Consider the following 18,989-nt stretch of genomic DNA (forward strand, 5'->3'; position numbering starts at 1 on the left):
CATCATGCGCTGGAACCAAACAATGTTTGTTTTCAAAAACATCTTTCAAGGTTATATGTATTTTTAAAAATAAATTCAAAGGATACACCTTCTTGTGATGAAATACCTTTATAAAATATCATTTGCACAGAAACACTTATTTACCGTAGTGAAGACAAAATATTTAGAATGAAACTGTTTTGAAAATGCAGCTTTTAAAAAGAAAAGAATGTACCAAAGTAATTTCACATTTAAATTAGGAAGAAGAAAAACTATTATTAGCTTTCATATTTTTATAATTTCCAACTCTACTTGCCTCTAAACATTTACAAACATTATTTAGGAATAAAGTGTCATTTATCATGACCTAATGTTTTGAAAACATTTTGAACATGTTTTTTCTTGTATTCCTTTCTCCCCTCTTGGAAAATTACATCATTTTATGAAAACCCGAAGTTTACTGTAAGTCTGAGAGAAACAGTATATCTGCCAACACTTACCGTGAAAAATACGAAAATCAATATATGGATGAGAACCTCGTCTTTCTGATTCAAATCCTGCTCGACTCCTTACACGTACATCTCCTAAACAGAATCAGGGGTAAAACGAAAGTTGAGATGGCTGTTTTTCAGGAAGAAGCTCCCACATGCAGTAGAGGTCTCAGTGGTATCATACTCACAAAGAATGGCCTACTAATGATATGAATGGAGTAGGTAGTTAAGAGCTGATTTATTTGAAGGGGTTTACAAATTTTCAGCACTGAGTTGTAAGGCTAGATGAACAGTTTTCTTTTCTTTTTTTTAAACCTCCCCTACAGTAATTATAATCTCTATTTTAGAGTCACCTTCTGAAAGATGACTCAAGTATATGATAATCCAAACTCATATCTTATTACTCCCATGGAGTTAAAAAAATCCTGAGCAGGAAACTTTAAAAAGCCACAGTGAGAAGCAAATATTTACCAAGTGTCTACTCTGCCTAGCACTATACTATAGGCTATACGGGATATAAAGAAATAGAAAATATATTACCTATTCTCGAGCAGCTTACATTTTTTGAAAGGTATAGAAAATTAAAACGTTAGATATTTCGCCTGAGACATTTAATGTGATCAACCTCTTTTCTCACTGAAAGTGAGGATAGTCAAGGTCTTCGGTTGTAAACTTTGCTGCTGATAAGCTCAGTATGTGCCTCTTGTATCCATGTGACTCTTGGACCTACAGCAACATAACCACTGCAGTCTTGTGCCAGGTATTCTTTCTGCACTTTGAAGACATCCTTTTATTTAATTCTCTAACCAACTCTGAGAGATAGGAATCTTTTTCTTTTTAATATTTATCTATTTGGCTGAAACAGGTGTCAGTTGCAGCATGTGGGATCTACTAATAGTTCCCTGACCAGGGATCAAACCCCTTACAATGGGGGTACAGAGTCTTAGCCACTGGACCAGCAGGGAAGTCCCAAGAGGCAGGAATCTTAACCCCCATTTTCAGATCCAGTAACTGAGATTTCTAGATGTTAAAGAGCACGTACAGGCCACAAAGCTGGTATAAAGCAGAGTCAAGATTTAAACCTAACTCTGTGGGCTCCAAAGGCAGGAACTTTCCCATTACACTTTCACAGCCTCCAAGTTCATAACCTTTAAGTCTTCAGGGCCTACACCTGCTTACAATTCCACTTGCCTGGAACGCCTTCCTGCTTATGCTTCATTTCAAGGGGCCTGTCAGCCACTGTGAGTCTATCCTATAATGATTAATCACTTCTCTCATGTGGCAATGCCTTCACTCTGGATCAAATGTTTACTGAGCACTTGCTGCATATCAGGAAATACAGCAGTGAGCAAAATACACAGAGTCCCTGTCTTCATGAAGTGCGTCCTTTCATGCAGTGAGACCAATAATAAAGCAAATAAATAATGTCACTCTGTGGAAGACGGTAATAGTAAAATGCAGAAAGGAAAGCAGAGAAAACTGAAAAGGGAGGGAGGTGAGGGTAGCCAGGTTGGGAAGCTGGTCATGATGTGGTCAGAGACTTCACTGAAAAGAGAGTATCTGAGCAGCCTCAAGGCTGAGGGACCTAAAGGCAGGGAAGCAGCGAGCCTCATGGCCACCTGGGCAGAGAGGGTTCCAGACGTAAGGAAGAGCAAGCACGAATATCCTGCGATGGGAGCTTGCTTGGCATGTTCAAAACCAAGCAGAGAGGCCAGCATGGCTGGAGTGAGATGAGTGAAGGTAACTGATAGAAGGTGGGGTCAGAGAAACAGTCAGGCTAGATCATGTTGGACCTTCATGGGCCATTATAATAGCTTTGGCTGTTACTCTAAGGTAGAAAACTACTGCAAGATTCAGAACAGAGGAGCAAGATGGATTTAACTTAGGTCTGAAAACGTTTACTGGTTGCATAGACTAGAGAGTCAAGTAGAGAGACACAGGTAGACGCGGGGAGGCCAGTTAAGGAATGAGTGCATTCACTGAGGCAACAGCTATGCCCTGGGGGGAAGTGATTAAGGGCAGATGCTGGTCAAGGGTAATAAAGTTTCGATTACGCACAGTAAGTTCTGGAGATCTTATGCACAACAATGTGTCGACAGCTAACAATAAAAAACTGAGTAACTGCGGTTTCAGCTGGGATGGTAACAGCATTGGCGTGGTGAAATTCTGGATGTACTTTGAAGGTAACAGTCAAGAGGATCTGCTGATGAAGTGGACATAGACTAAAGTGAGAAACAAGTCAAGAATGATGCTGATGAACCTAGAATCTGTCATACAGAGTGAACCGTGTCAGAAAGAAAAAAACAAATATTGACTGTTAACGCATATATATGAAATCTAGAAAAATGGTACTGAATAACCTAGTCAAAGGGCAGGAAGAGAGATGCAGACGCAGAGAATGGATTGCGGACACAGTGGTGGGGAGAGGGTGAAACGCACAGAGAGGAGCTCTGACATACGGACACTGCTGCGGGAAGCAGACAGCCGGGGGAGGCTGCCGCACAGCACAGGGAGCGCGGCCGGGCTCGCTGGCGACCTAGAGCGCCGGGGTGGGGCTGGGAGGAGGCTCGAGAGGCAGGGGCTCTATGTACACTTATGGCTGAATCATGGATTGCACAGCAGAATCCAACACAACACCGTAAAGCAATTATTCTCCAATTAAAAATAAATTTAAAATGAAAACCAGAATGATGCCAAGGTTCCTGATCTGATAATCGAAGATTCAAGTTCCTTTTTCTGAGATGGTGAAAGAATATCAAATATACAGACTTGGGGAACACAAACATTTTAACAGGCCTGTTAAATGTGAGGTGCCCATGGCACATCCATGTGGAGACGTTCCACAGAGTGAAGAAGACAGGAGTCTAAGCTTTGTTTTAACAAGAGCAGAATGTGGACATCTCTGCAGAGAGATGGAGATGGTGAGGAAGAAAAGGCTCCCCGTTCCTGGGGGAGATATGTGCTAGGGTAGAATGGAACTAGGCAGATATGATACACAAAGTAAATTAAGGAGGGAAAAAAGGGAAGATGACACAAACAGGGCATTGGAGAACATGTGGGCTTACGAGGAGGGGGAGGAGTTAGTGAAATGGGGGGGAAAAAAAACACCCCAGAAGCAGGGGAAGAGTAAGGATGACTCAGTATTGTAGAAACTGAGCAAGGAATTCTGAGCATGAGGAGAACAGTCAAGCCAGAGAAGACAGTAAGAAAAGATGAGTAAAGGTGTCCACTGGAATCTTTTAAAAATAGATTATTTATTTACTGAAAAAATTTTGGCCACTCCATGTAGCATCTTAGCTCCTGGACCAGGGATTGAACTTACATCCCCCCTGCACTGGCAACACGGAATCTTAACCACTAGACCGCCAGGGAAGTCCCTGGAGACTCTTAATAGTACATTTTTAATATTATGAACTAACGTACAAGGTACCAAGGAGTGTGTGGATGAAGGGAAAAAATCTGGCAAAGAGAGGGAGCAAGAAAGAAAATTATACACTCACACACATCAAATTAATTTACCCTCTGGACTTGAGTAATACATTAAAGATTTAAGAACCAAGACTAGGAGAAGACGCACGGCCTTCTCACCAGCCAACTGAGAACAAACACATCCAGGGACAGGACCATGAGGTCAGGTATGTTTCGTGGACTCGTCTTTTTTCACATTACCGTGGACATCTGTTTAGTACTCAGCAACTCTGCAAATCTAAGACTTTTCATGAAGAATCATCAGGATGCATCTTAAAATTGTGTACTGGTAAAAGAGTCTCAGTTATAAAGCTAGAGATTTCTTAATTACCTATAACTCTTAAGATGCCCCCCTCTTTTCCACAACACGTTAATTTTGGTTTCTAGATTCCACTTCAAAGTAACAGACATTTATGCTGCAACAGTGATGAAAAGCTTCCTAATGAAAGATATCTCAGTCCTGAATAACAGTAGATAACAAAACTAACTTATACTAGTGCAAACTTGATTTTTTGATTTGCGGTGCTACAGAAGACTCTTGAGAGTCCTTTGGACAGAAAGGACATCAAACCAGTCAATCCTAAAGGAAATCAATCCTGAATGAATATTCACTGGAAGGACTGATGCTGAAGCTCCAATACTTTGGCCACCTGATGCAAAGAGCCAACTCACTGGAAAAGACCCTGATGCTGAGAAACACTGAAGGCAGGAGGAGAAGTAGGTGGGCGACAGAGGATGAGACGCTTAGATAGCGTCACTGACGCAATGCACATGAATTTGAGAAACTCCAGGAGACAGTGAAGGACAGGGAAGCCTGGCATGCTGCAGTTCATTGGGTCGCAGAGTCGGGCACAACTTAGCCACTGGATAACAAAATGCAAAATAAAGAATTCTTACCAAGCATACGAATGTACAGTGCAGTCTGATCCGAGCTGTCATAGGAGATAGCTCCACGCCTCTAGAAGAAAAAACACACACATTTTAATGCAGACAATTTAGTATGTGATATCAAGTTCAATTCAACATATATGTATTTGTTATTTTCTGTGATGCACTGTGCAAGAGAAGCTGGGATACACAAAATGAAATTAAACATGGCATTTGCCAGTCTGGCTGACACCTTTGTCCCAGACTTCCAGCATACAGAACTTCTCAGTAAATTCTGATCTTGCCTCCCCACCCTTGAGTTTCTGTTGTTTAAGCCACCCCCTCAGTGGCATATGTTAGAGTAGTCCAAGCAGACTAACAAATGTAGGTAAATCAGGGTAGGTAGTTTCAGTCCTCTGTGTTCAGGCCAAAAGTGGAGGAAGAGTTTCACTTTTCAGGGTATATATTTTCTTTCTGGTATGTTCCCAATTTTGGCCCACTGTTTACAGTGTCGATTACATATCTATTCGTTGGATTTCATTTTCATGTTAGTAAGACATGGAAGTCACTCACTTGTGTCTGACTTTTTGCAACTCCATGGACTATACAGTCCATGGAATTTTCCAGGTCAGAATACTGGAGTGGGTAGCCTTTCCCTTCTCCAGGGGATCTTCCCAACCCAGAGATGGAACCCAGGTCTCCTGCATTGCAGGCAGATTCTTTTCCAGCTGAGCCAAAAGGGAAGCCCAAGAATACTGGGGTGGTTAGCCTATCCCTCTCTCTAGCAGATCTTCCCAACCCAGGAATCGCACTGGGGTCTCCTGCACTGACAAGTGAGCTATCAGGGAAGCTTGGTAAAGCTATCACTTTACCAAGTGAGCTATCAGGGAAGCCTGTTAGTAAGATATACTCACAAATAATATGTTTCAAAAATCTCTCTGTGAAGTATTCGCTTATCTTAAGGCTTATTTTGTGTAACTGTATATCTGACTTGCGTTTGTTGGGTACCAAATACATGTTCTTGGAATGCGAAATCAAGTGGGCCTTAGGAAGCATCACTATGAACAAAGCTAACGGAGGTGACGGAATTCCAGCTGAGCTATTTCAAATCCTGGAAGATGATGCTGTGAAAGTGCTGCACTCAATATGCCAGCAAATTTGGAAAACTCAGCAGTGGCCACAGGACTGGAAAAGGTCAGTTTCCATTCCAATCCCAAAGAAAGGCGATGCCAAAGAATGCTCCAACTACCACACAATTGCACTCATCTCACACACTAGTAGAGTAATGCTCAAAATTCTCCAAGCCAGGCTTCAACAGTATGTGAACCGTGAACTTCCAGATGTTCAAGCTGGATTTAGAAAAGGCAGAGGAACCAGAGATCAATTTGCCAACATCTGCTGGATCATGGAAAAAGCAAGAGAGTTCCAGAAAAACATCTACTTCTGCCTTATTGACTATGCCAAAACCTTTGACTGTGTGGACCACAGCAAACTTCGGAAAATTCTGAAAGAGATGGGAACACCAGACCACCTGACCTGTCTCCTGACAAATCTGTATGGAGGTCAGGAAGCAACAGTTAGAACTGGACATGGAACAACAGACTGGTTCCGAATAGGGAAAGGAGTATATCAAGGCTGTATATTGTCACACTGCTTATTTAACTTCTATGCAGAATACATCATGAGAAACGCTGGGCTGGATGAAGCACAAGCTGGAATCAAGATTGCTGGGAGAAATATCAATAACCTCAGATATGCAGATGACATCACCCTTATGGCAGAAAGCAAAGAGCCACCAAAGAGCCTCTTGATGAAAGTGAAAGAGGAGAGTGAAAAAGTTGGCTTAAAACTCACCATTCAGAAAACTAAGATCATGACATCTGGTCCCATCCCTTCTCGGCAAATAGATGGGGAGACAGTGGAAACAGTGGCTTACTTTATTTTGAGGGGCTCCAAAATCACTGCGGATGTTGATTGCAGCCATGAAATTAAAAGACGCTTGCTCCTTGGAAGAAAAGTTATGATCAACCTAGACAGCATATTCAAAAGCAGAGACATTACTTTGCCAACAAAGGTCCGTCTAGTCAAAGCTATGGTTTTTCCAGTAGTCATGTATGGGTGTGAGAGTTGGACTATAAGGAAAGCTGAGCACTGAAGAATTGATGCTTTTGAACTGTGGTGTTGGAGAAGATTCTTGAGGGTCCCTTGGACTGCAAGGAGATCCAACCAGTCCATTCTAAAGGAAATCAGTCCTGAATATTCACTGGAAGGACTGATGTTGAAGCTTAAACTCCAATACACTGGTCACCTGATGCAAAGAACTGACTCATTTGAAAAGACCCTGATGCTGGGAAAGATTGAAGGTGGGAGGAGAAGGGAACAGCAGAGGATGAGATGGCTGGATGGCATCAATGACTCAATGGACATGAGTTTGGGTAAACTCCAGGTGTTGGCGATGGACAGGGAGGCCTGGTGAGCTGCAGTCCATGGGGTGGAAAAGAGTCAGACATGACTGAGTGACTGAACTGAACTGAAATACATGTTCTACTTTATTTTCCATTAAAAAAAAAATACAGCATTTGCTCTTGAAATCTACAGTTGTGACGCAGACAAATTATAATACAATGTGATTAAGCATTACCATCAAAGTGGATAGGCAGATGGAAACTTAATGTCAAGAGATCATACAAGCCCACCTGAGGACAGAGCTTCTGCAGAGGTAGCCACAACTGACAGAAAGACACAGTTCAATGACCTCACTATTCTCTTCAATTAAATACAAATGAGTAAGAAAATCAGAATCATCAGACATGTGAACAAACCCTTTAGCTAGAAATCAATGAAACAATATGAAAAACCAAATGGCCCAGAAGCTAGCAAGACATAAGAGAATTAAAAACGTTAATGAGCGTACTCAAAGAAATGCGAGAAGACGCTGCATCTATTACACCAAAAAAAATGGAGTGCCATTGAAAGAGCACAGATTTAAAAATACATTTTGAGCTTAAAAATAAACCAATATAAAAAGCAACATTATTCCTAACAGCCCCCGAGTGGAAACAATCCAAATATCCACCAACTAATGAAGGTATAAACAAACTGTGGTACAGCCATACAATATATCATTCGGTGTTACTCAGTTGCAGAAATGACTGAAGCACTGATGCATGCTACATCATAGTTGAACCTTGAAAACAATGTCGAGTGAAAGGCGCTAGTCATGAAGGACCACAGAGCCTATGGTTCTATTTATGTGAAATATCCCAAATAGGCAAATCCACAGAATTAGAAATAGACTGGTGGCTGCCAAGAGTTGGGAGCGGTGGTGGGAAATGGAAGTGAATGCTAATGGGTACAGAGCTTCAATCTGCAATGATGAGAACCGTCTCAAAGTAACCATGGTAATGACTAAACAACTCTGTGAATACGCTGAAAATCATGGAATTGGGAACTGTATACTTTAAATGGGTGAATTGGATGATATGTGAATTATACATCAATAAAGTTATTATAAAGATAGCCAGTATTGCAAATATTTTAAATATAATTACAAAAAGGAAAAGAAAAAAAAACCAAAGCCTCTGTAAGAGCTGAAACATCCTCAGCAAGTCCTGCCAGCCCCACTTCCACAGTCGCCTTCCTTCCTCAGTCTCCTCTCCTTGTTCTGTCTCAGACAACAGCATTTCTCACCTGGGCTCCTTGATGGGCTGCTGCCTGGCTTTCCTGCTACATCCCTTGACCCCCAGACCCTTCACACACAAGAAGCAAGAGGGAACTTGCTTCCAGCTACTGCTCGAAGTCCTCTAATGGCCCCCGAATACTTGGAATGGAGTCCACAGACCAAGCTCTCCATGACCTGCCTACCCCTCAGTTCTACCGCAACTCTCTTTACCAGAGAGACCCAGCCACCCTGGCCTGCCTGCATCTCCCCAAGCACACCAAACACACAGCTGTGCTACATGCTGTTCTGTCCAGGACCACGGCAGCACCGCTTCCTTCCGCTCTCTCAGGTTCCAGAAGAAACGTCATCTCTTCGGAGAGCCATCCCCAGGCTACCAAACCTAAGGTCACCTGAGAGACCCCCTCACTACTCGTGGAAGTAGAGGTCCTCCTAACCTTCACCCACAGCGCAGCACTTGGCCGACCTATTCTCGTTTACTTATTCCAAAACAAAAGTGCCACGAGAGCTAGAACCCTGTCTGACTTATTCACCACTGTCTTCTTGGCCTCTAAAACTGCTATTATTTAGTAGATGCTAAATATACACCTGGTAAATTGATGATTGAGTGCATTTATTGTAAATAAGTCAGTGAATAATTTTTTTACAGATTAAGTTGATGAATAAATTTGATGAGCAAAATGATGAATAACAACTGAGATGAAGACAAATTAAACATCTAGAAGATAAAATTAACCAAGCCTCCTACTAGAATCTAATCTCTGCGGGGGCAGGGACTTTGTTTAACGCTGTATCCCCGGATATAGAATAAATCCCAACATTTAGAATAGTGCCTAGCACACTCAAAGAGATCAATATTAGCTGAATAAATGGGCAAGCAAATTCTTAATAGAGAATCTAGAATCAAATCCAATAATATCCAGTAATTTTATGTATGCTAAAGGATTTAAAACTCTGTGGGGAAAATATTAATTATCTAATTTGCTATTTGGAAAAGCATAAAGCTGTACTATTACCTTTCTATCTACTCCAAAATAAATTACACATGGAACAAAAATTTTAATGTAAAAAAAAAAGCATGAAAGTATTAGAGGAAAACATGACTGTATTTTTAAAAAATTTAAATAACATCAAGGACCGATAATGAATCACTTTGCTGTACATCTGAAATAAACACAGCACTGTAAATCAGTTATATGTCAATAAATTTTTTTTAAATTTAAATAGTGACACTAAAAACATCTTAAATAGGAAGGACCTAATTGTTCTATAAAATCCAGAAGTCATGAAAAATAAATCAATTTGGCCACAAGAAGTTAAATTATGCATGGCAAACTATATCATAAACAGGCAAAAGACAAACCCCAAATCACAAAAATTAAGTTGAAGCGTTATGACAAAGGGCAAATTTTACCCTGCTAATCTAAAAATAAAAGGAAAAAAAAAAGCTTCACAAATCAGTTAGCAAATAATGAATAACAGTGTATAAAAACAGGTAGGACATAAATATACTACTCAAGGAAGAGAAATAATAAATGAATAAAAACAAGAAAAAATGCTTGACTTCATTAATGAAAGAAATACATGTTAAGGAAATGAGATGGTATTTTTACATATTAGATTAATGATATTCTGTCCTCACTAAACTCTGGCATGAAATTTACAGCTCTTTAACATACATCTAAAAATATCAAGGAAAAATAACCATGTTCTTTACTATTATTATTAAGAAATTTTATTGCATTTAAAACCCTCATTTGGATTTAGCATGCAAAGTATTAGTTGCTCAGTGGTATCCAACTTCTTGCAACCCCATAGACACACCGGGCTCCTCTGACCATGGGATTCTCCAGGCAAGAACAGTGGAGTGGGATTGTCATCCCTACTCCAGGGCATCTTCTCGACTCAGGTATCGAACCCAGGTCTCCTGCATTGCAGGCAGATTCTTTATCATCTGATCCACCAAGGACACAGCTCTCCAAATCATTGTTTTTATCCCCTTAATGCATGCGTGCTCAGTCGCTTAAGCTGTGTCCGACTTTTCTCCACCCCATGGACTGTAGCCTGCCAGGTTCCTCTGTCCACAGAATTCTCCAGGCAATACTAGAGTGGGTTGCCATGCCCTTCTCCAGGGGATGTTCCCAACCTGGGGATCAAACCAGCATCTCTTATGATTCCTGCATTGGCAGGTGGGTTCTTTACCACTAGCGCCATCTGGGAAGCCCTACTATTTAAGAGAAAAACATCAATTAAAGTCTCGTATGATTTAATGAAGATGTAAACAAACAAGCAAAAACCTCCAACAGTTCATGAAATATAAAAGGAACACAAGTTACAAGCAAAAATAAAATTCTAATTTTTGACACTGGCTGCCTCCAAGGAGGCTGAAGCACACAAAGGTAGGAGGCGAAACTACCAATGAGTATCTTTTGAATTTTGTAGCATGCGGGCTTCTCAGGTGACTCAGTGGTAAAGAATTCACCTGCCAATGCAGGAGATCTGGGTTTGATCCCTGGTTGGGAAAACCTCCGACCTCCTAGAGGAGGGAATGGCAACCCAACTCCAGTATTCTTGCCTGGGAAATCCCCTGGACAAAGGAGCCTGGTGGGCTACAGTTCACAGGGTCTCAAAGAGTCGGATACGACTGAGCATGTTTGCACATAATTATTATATATTCACAGAATAAATCAACTAAAAAATACAGCAAGAATCTACTACAAAGAAACCTACAAATAAGTGGATGATCGCAAATTCTAAGGGACTAAATCATACAGAACACATCCCTGGCAGCACCATGCTTAATAAAGTTAAAGTGTCGTCCACCAACAGAAGACCCTAAGCCTCCTGCAGTGTCTCATCATAAACTACTTATTCAGGAGCAAACAGTCACTGTAATCACTTAAGGTACAACTCACACCTGCTGTTCACATCGCCACCCCAAGATATTTAGCTTATTAGATTTCAGTTCAGTTCAGTTCAGTCGCTCAGTGGTGTCCGACTCTTTGCAACACCATGAATCGCAGCATACCAGGCCTCCCTGTCCATCACCAACTTCCGGAGTTCACTCAGACTCATGTTCATCGAGTCAGTGATGCCATCCAGCCATCTCATCCTCTGTCATCCCTTTCTCCTCCTGCCCCCAATCCCTTCCAACATCAAAGTCTTTTCCAATGAGTCAACTCTTCACATGAGGTGGCCAAAGTACTGGAGTTTCATCTTTAGCATCATTCCTTCCAAACAAATCCCAGGGCTGATCTCCTTCAGAATGGACTGGTTGGATCTCCCTGCAATCCAAGGGAAGCCTCCCCTTAATACCACCATAGGAGAGAAAAATCTACTAGTATGAAGGGCACAAAGGTGGAAATAAGTATTCCTACCGGCCAGATCAGATTCATGAAACCACAGGTATGATTGTGTAACAGCCTGTCATGGTCAGTACCTATCAACCCACTCGTATCCAATAAAACTTGAGTAAACAGCTTGTTAAAACAAATTGTAACCTGTTATCTCTAACAGTCCTCTTCAGGAAACCGGGTTGCCTTTTTTTTTTTTTTTTTCTCAAGTGTAGGGAAGGATATTTACTAAAAGAGGCACTAATTAGAGAGGTAAAATCTCATCACTCTAAGGATTGAGAAAGACTAATACCAGCTGTCAAAACAGTGTAAGTGAAAAACTGACTTGTTTAGTGGCTATGTCGAGTCCAACTCTTCTGTGTCCCCATAGACTGTAGGCCACCAGGCTCCTCTGTCTAGGGGATTTCCCAGGCAAGCATATTGGAGTGGGTTGCTATTTCCTTCTTCAGAAAAACTGGGTAATGAACATAATCTAGATTATAACTATGACATACTAAACTTATTTTAAGGTATTCACTTTAGACTTATTTATAGAGGCATCAGTTTAGACATTAAAATGGTAGAGTCTTAATCATTTTTAAAACTTGGCAAAAAGGGTTGAACTTAATTTTAAATATATTTTAACAAATTACTTAAGGATGTGCAAAGTATTCATTTAATTTATTACTAATTTAAGTAAGTCTGCTCCGTAAATACCTAAAATTCTACCCTAAACCACAAGACATAACTCTTATGAAATAAATCTAAATGAGACAAAATGAAATTTTTTTAAGAATGGACTTAAAAATGTGAACCATCAATGAATTCATTCTGAGTGATAATTTACTCATTTACTTGCCTCACAGATGAAGCTTAAAATGAATATCATTTTTGTTTCACTAAGCAATCTAGAAACTCCTTTTGGAAAAATGCACTATAAATTATTAATTATAAAAATGTGATTTCCATGTTAAGTGTTATTTTAAAAAATAATTATAGGGACCTCCCTGGCCATCCAGTGGTTAAGACTCCCAGCTTTCACTGCAGGGGACATTGCTTTGACCTCTGGTCGGGGGAGAACTAAGATCCCACCCCACATGCCACGCAGCACGGTCAAAATAAATAATTAAAAAAAGACCTACATTTACTGAAGGCCCAATTAAAAAAATAATAATTATATGTGCTTTATACACCAAGACTGCAGCTTAGGCTTAACATATACCTTTTTAAAAGTTTATCATTTTACAAGCCACATAGTTGTAAAATTCTATTTTTAATAAAGATAGTAAAACAAATTGAACCAAAATCCCAAGTCACGCTGTCAGTCATAAAACATTGTGAGCTATAATCCACATTCCCGCTCACCTCACCAGTGAATGGAAATAACTGAGACGCTCCTACTCGTGACTTTTCTAATTTAGCCATCCTGGGAACAGCTTGTAAAGCAAACTAGTATAGGTCAAAACACGGGCGCGGCTGAGCTAATCAGAAACGGACAGCAGCAGCACAAACAAGTTAAACAGTAAGGTTCCAAAGAACCTACAGCCACGAAAGCAGGAGTTCTGAGTGCCCGACTAAGACACTCGCCTTGAATCAGGGTGAACTGCTCCTCCATAAAAGATCTGACTTAGAAGGTAGATGACAAAAGGCGTAAAAGTCGTTCCCAATATTAGTTAGGATGTAACTTTTAAAGACAGACATGTTGTGTTGTGTGCTTTTTGTGGGGGGGACGGGGAACGCTGCGAGCCTTGTGGGACTTTAGTTCCCTGACCAGGGATTGAACCCAGGGCCCCAGCAGTGACAGTGAGAAGTCCTAACCACTGAACTTCCAGCGAATTCCCAAGGATGATGTGTTTTAAACTGACTTTCCAGGTGGCTCAGTGGTAGAGAACTGGCCTGCCAATGCAGGAGACGTGTGTTTGATCCCTGAATTGGGAAGATCCCCTGGAGAAAGGAATGACAAACCACTCCAGTGTTCTTGCCTGGAGAATCCCATGGACAGAAGAGCCTGGTGGGCTACAGTTCATGAGGTTGCAAAGAGCTGGACACAACTGAGGGACTGAGCACAAGCAAGAAAGATATTTTAAGTGCTATGGTTTTTATCTTGTTCAACTTTCCCACTCAAGTAACCTATTGTGCAAAAGTGTGTGTATTTCCCTTATGTGGTAAAGTAATGATACACTAACTGTTTGCTGCGCCCCTACTCTGTGCCAGTAAACGTTCCAAGTGCTTTCAGACGAAATCTCTCTTTACTGAACAAGACCTCTAGAGGTAGGTTTTATACGCTCCGTCATTAGACGTGCTGTCACGGGGCCTAAACACAGTAGCACTGAATACATTTCCGGGTCACATTACAAAAAATGGTAACAGTACAAAAGATGAAGAAGCCCAAAGTTCTGAAAGCTTTCTCTGATGCAGTAAAGTGAGCTTTTTCAGAGTGTTTTCATCTTACACCTGGATGGGAAGAGCTGACTCATTAGAAAAGACCCTGATGATGGGAAAGACTGAGGACAGGAGAAGTGGGTGACAAACGATGAGATGAGATGGTTAGATGGCATCACTGACTCAATGGACATGAATCTGAGCAAACTCTGGGGGCTGGTGAAGGACAGGGAAGCCTGGTGTGCTGAAGCCCACGGGGTTGCAGAGAGTTGGACACAACTTAGCGACCAAACAACAATTCATCTTACATAAGCTAGAAAAGCGTTCCTATCTGAGTGCCTATCCAAGACACGCATCCATCCATTGAACACTAGCCTCCAGTTCTTCTTCACTATGTAAATATACTTTTAAAAGTCACACATTGAAAATAACAGCAGTCTGTTGCTTAAAAATTTTAAACTTTGACTGTTATAACAAAGTAGAAAGTATCTTTAAAAAATCTACAATTCAACTAATCCATTATTAACTTGACCTTCTTTCAGTAACTTGGCAAGCTAATCCTCTAAAAACAATGAGTAAAATGGTGTCTGTGTGACAAAATTAATTAATTTACAAAAGACAAAGATTTTAAAAAATCAAGCCTATTGTTTTTCTTTAAAAGATTTCTTCAGTCATGTTCAGTAAGAAAACAGGACTGCTTCAAGAAAGACACAACTATGCCTAAAACAGTATGCTTAAACATGAAAATACTACCTTATCAGGGATTAAAACCTCGCTTGAAAAAGATGTTTAACTTTACAGAAGTTTTTGTGTTGCTTACTAGCAAATGCTATTGGCCTTAAACATTTTATGTTCACACTTTTCAGTTTTCTTAATAAAGGAATAAAAAGCTGCATGATGGGTTAAAGATATATTCATTTTTACACAAGTACAGACAAAATAATTTTAAATAGTATAATCTTAAGTATTTCCTGCTTTAGACTCTCAATCAGATACCAAATGACTAGCATTCTATCAAGCATTTCTTAAGCCTCATCTTTGGAATCCAAATTTAAGATCAACAGATACATAATAAAATAATCTTACTTTTTTCCCTATAACTAAGGCATATATTTCAGTAGCAACAAGACCTTAAGTGAGAACAGGCTAGAAAGTGGTATTTAGTTTTTTTAAAAGCTTACAATTGCTTAGAAATCCCCAGTAATTATACTTTGAATTTATAAGTAACATAAATTCGGTATCTCCAGAAGAGAATGTTTAAAATATGTACAACAAAAGCCCAAATTGTTCAGTAATTTCATAACCTTAGAAGCTGAACTTCTTTAAGCATAAAAACTTGATTTTTAATGGCAATGGAGACTTCAGTTTGTCAGCCCAGTGGTAGTCTAGTTTTTGGATAACTTCATCTTGATCACCCTGGCACAGTAAATAGACATGGCATTAACTAGTTAAAAAAAAAAAAAAAAAGACAGACTTCTTTAAAGGCATAATCCTGAGCAAAGTTACTTCGGTACCAAGAAATGATCCATAAAAAGCCCTTCAGGAGGAATAGGTGGGAGAAAAATGAAAATGACACACAGTAGCATGACAATAACATGAAAATGACAGCTGACAGGTAAAACCGCAGCGCTCCTGTAATCAGAGAAACAAAACCTGAAGTAAAAGGAGAAGGAGCCCCACTAACCAGTCCATTCCTACCAATGTATAAACTAAAGACTCATGTCACCATCCTAAAAATAAAGATGGCCTACCTTAGAGGCGATCCACTTGATGAGAACCAAGGCCAGACACCAGATCAGTGTAATTCCCATTGGGTCTAGGGAAAGTCCTGCCGCATAACCTCCCTCCTCGCCCAGCAAGCAAAGAGCAAGGGAAACTCGTCAGACCTGACAATAACCAGCTGTCCCGAAGCAGGAGAGAGGGGAATGCCCGCCCTGAACCTCACACAGCTGCCTTCAAACAAGGGTCACATGACTCCGAGAACGCGCTGCCAGCCGGCCTTCCTACCGGCGCGTGGTTACTGTCACAGCCCAGGGCTGGGGTGAGAGAGTCAGTGACGGGGGGACGAGGAGGGGAAAAACCTTCGTGACAGCCGACCTAACAGTCCCACACGATGTAGGCAAACGAGGTCTCTGGCTGGCCCCAAGCTCGTCCACAACCTTAACATCGGCACTGCTTTCAAATAACCTTCGCCCAAATGTCTGGCAGCACTAAAAAAAGTGCTCATTTCTTCCATAAAGACCAGCTCCACACGTAGAATTGTCCTGGCGTTTAAAAGTATTAACGCATTTTATTCTACCTTTTCAACTTTTAGTACTGAATGTGTTCAACCTTTTCTTTCCTTTGGAGCTAGGGTTACTTTACGAATGTTAGGGGCTTTCATAGACACTGTTGTGCTATATAACATTATAATTCACGCATTCTGGATTTATTGACAAAGGCCAGCCTATCTGCATGTTTTCAAGCAATTATAAGTACATTACTTCCAAGCCCTAACTGAGATCCAGCGTCTATGATAACACCTGTGCTCCACGTCTCACTCTTCTCTCAGCTATGAGTTGGGGGCTCGGTGTCAGCAAAGTGGGCCTCTGTCCATCTCTGTGATCTCTCACAGCAGCCAGCATGAAAGGAAAAGCCTTTCATGAAACTTTCATGCAAGTATTTCTCAAGCAGCAATTAGGGACCAGGCCCTTGGTGAGATGCCAGCGGTATTCAAGTGGAAACAGACACTGGCTCCTGCCCTCCTGAAGCTTTCAGTTTAATCAGAATCTACACGAATCAAAGACTGTAAATGAGCACAACGCTGCAACTGAAACAAGTGCGATGGGGCTGAGGCGGGAATCGCCAACGATGCTTGGGCCTGACCTGGTTAGGAAGTGAGGAGCTTCTTCCCAGGGGCCCTGAAATATCCCCGAGCTGAACTGAAGGGGCAAGAACGTGAAGAGGATGGGAAGATGATCTGGGTGGACGTGACAACGCATGACAAAACCAAGCAGAAGATTCGGGAAGAAAAGTAGACGAGGCTGGAACGCAGGTTACGGGATGGCCAGAAGGGAGATTCTTTTGTCATCATCCTAAAAGCTAATCCCAACTTGCTGGACACGTTGGAGGTTTTAGTCAAGTGCAGCTCGGTGGGATAGGCTGGGTGGGCACTCAGGAGACCACAGCAGAGGGGATCACAGCTCTGGCTGGGGGCGGGGAAGGGGAGAGAGGTAGACAGGCTGGGAAACACTCAAGACAGGACTGCGTCAGGGACCGCAGTTCACAGCGAGACAAAGTCATCTGCCTGGTGATGGGACCCACATGATGGTTCTAAAATATCTGAAAATAGCCCCAACAGTTCAAATACCAGTGCTGTTTTCATTATCCAATCCTCAGTACAAAGAGGGCATTAAAAAAAAAAGTTAATTCTCGACCTGTTAAAACAAGGGATAAATTCAAATTACAGGTCCAAATCAAAATTTTTCTAAATTTAAGCTATACAGGAAACATGGCCATGTATTTCTCACTACACCTTATATATATCTCTTCTTTCCTCTGAACAAGCTGTGATGCTAATCCTTGCACACACGGAGACAACTTTTTTAGTCTGTCAGGAAACTAGGTGTGACATGAGACTGTCAGGGTCTCAGATTACTCTTTGGGCAGTAAGGTTCCAGCCAGCAAATTCAAAGGATGCCCAGGACAAGGACAGAGCAGCTGAGTGGAGTCAGCCACGTTCCCAGGAGAACTGCTGGTGGTCATCACTCATTACCTGCTGGGCTGGGCTGGGCAGCATACACCGAATGAGCCTGCTGCCTCCATGCTCAGCCCAGAAACACTTCTTATCCGCACAGTGCCCTGCCAATCAGCTGCTCAAAAAGCTGAGTTCTAAGAAGCAAACACGATACTGCTATTTTTGACACAGTACTTAAACATTTTGATGTATGTCTTATAGGTCAATGGTGAGGTCAACAATCTGCACTTGCGTCTTGTCTAAAAGGGAAGGTTGGAACAATGGAAGAGGAAGAAGATCGGAATTGAGACACAGAGCGGAGAAAAAGAAAGGCAGTTCTAAAACTTCTCTCATTGGAAGGAACTTCCGTTGAGATTATTCCATGATCTCCAAACTCTACTGGGTCTGGAGTCAAGAGCCTGGGTTTGCTTCCCAGCTGTGCTGCCAAGAGTTGAGTGAACCTGGGAGAGTCACCACCTTTACTTGCCTCCCTTCACAGGAGTTAAGCGACATCTGTGCAAGAAGACCTTGCTCAGAGCAGGCTCTCAGAAACACTTCAGTCCAGCCTAGTCCAGCTGCTCAGTCGTGTCCATGAATCGCAGCACGTCAGGCCTCCCTGTCCATCACCAACTCCTGGAGTTTACCCAAACTCACGTCCATTGAGTCAGTGATGCCATCCAGCCATCTCATCCTCTGTTGTCCCCTTCTCCTCCTGCCCACAATCCCTCCCATCATCAGAGTCTTTTCCAATGAGTCAACTCTTCCCATGAGGTGGCCAAAGTACTGGAGTTTCAGCTTTAGCATCAGTCCTTCCAATGAACACCCAGGACTGATCTCCTTTAGGATGGACTGGTTGGATCTCCTTGCAGTCCAAGGGACCCGCAAGAGTCTTCTGCAGCACCACAGTTCAAAAGCATCAATTTTTCAGCACTCAGCTTTCTTGACAATCCAACTCTCACATCCATACATGACCACTGGAAAAACCATAGCCTTGACTAGACGGACCTTTGTTGGCAAAGTAATGTCTCTGCTTTTGAATATGCTATCTAGGTTGGTCATAACTTTCCTTCCAAGGA

General features: G+C 41.6%; 1 protein-coding gene across 2 annotated transcripts in view; it reads right to left on the bottom strand.

Moving 5' to 3' along the window:
* The window catches only part of PDE7A (phosphodiesterase 7A), a 106,896-nt gene that overhangs the window by 41,911 nt on the left and 45,996 nt on the right, over nucleotides 1-18,989 (bottom strand). The window contains exons 1-3 of one of the 2 annotated variants that reach the window (XM_068983665.1): nucleotides 15,950-16,009; nucleotides 4,836-4,896; nucleotides 480-563 (exon numbers count right to left, since the gene is read on the bottom strand). In XM_068983665.1, coding sequence (XP_068839766.1) covers nucleotides 480-563; nucleotides 4,836-4,896; nucleotides 15,950-16,009 — 205 coding nt within the window. Of the gene's footprint in view, nucleotides 1-479; nucleotides 564-4,835; nucleotides 4,897-15,949; nucleotides 16,010-18,989 lie in introns of those variants that run through there. The other variant, XM_068983664.1, reaches the window with a different exon arrangement.

Source organism: Capricornis sumatraensis, chromosome 11 (genome assembly GCF_032405125.1).
Source record: "Capricornis sumatraensis isolate serow.1 chromosome 11, serow.2, whole genome shotgun sequence".
Classification (NCBI taxonomy): domain Eukaryota; kingdom Metazoa; phylum Chordata; class Mammalia; order Artiodactyla; family Bovidae; genus Capricornis; species Capricornis sumatraensis.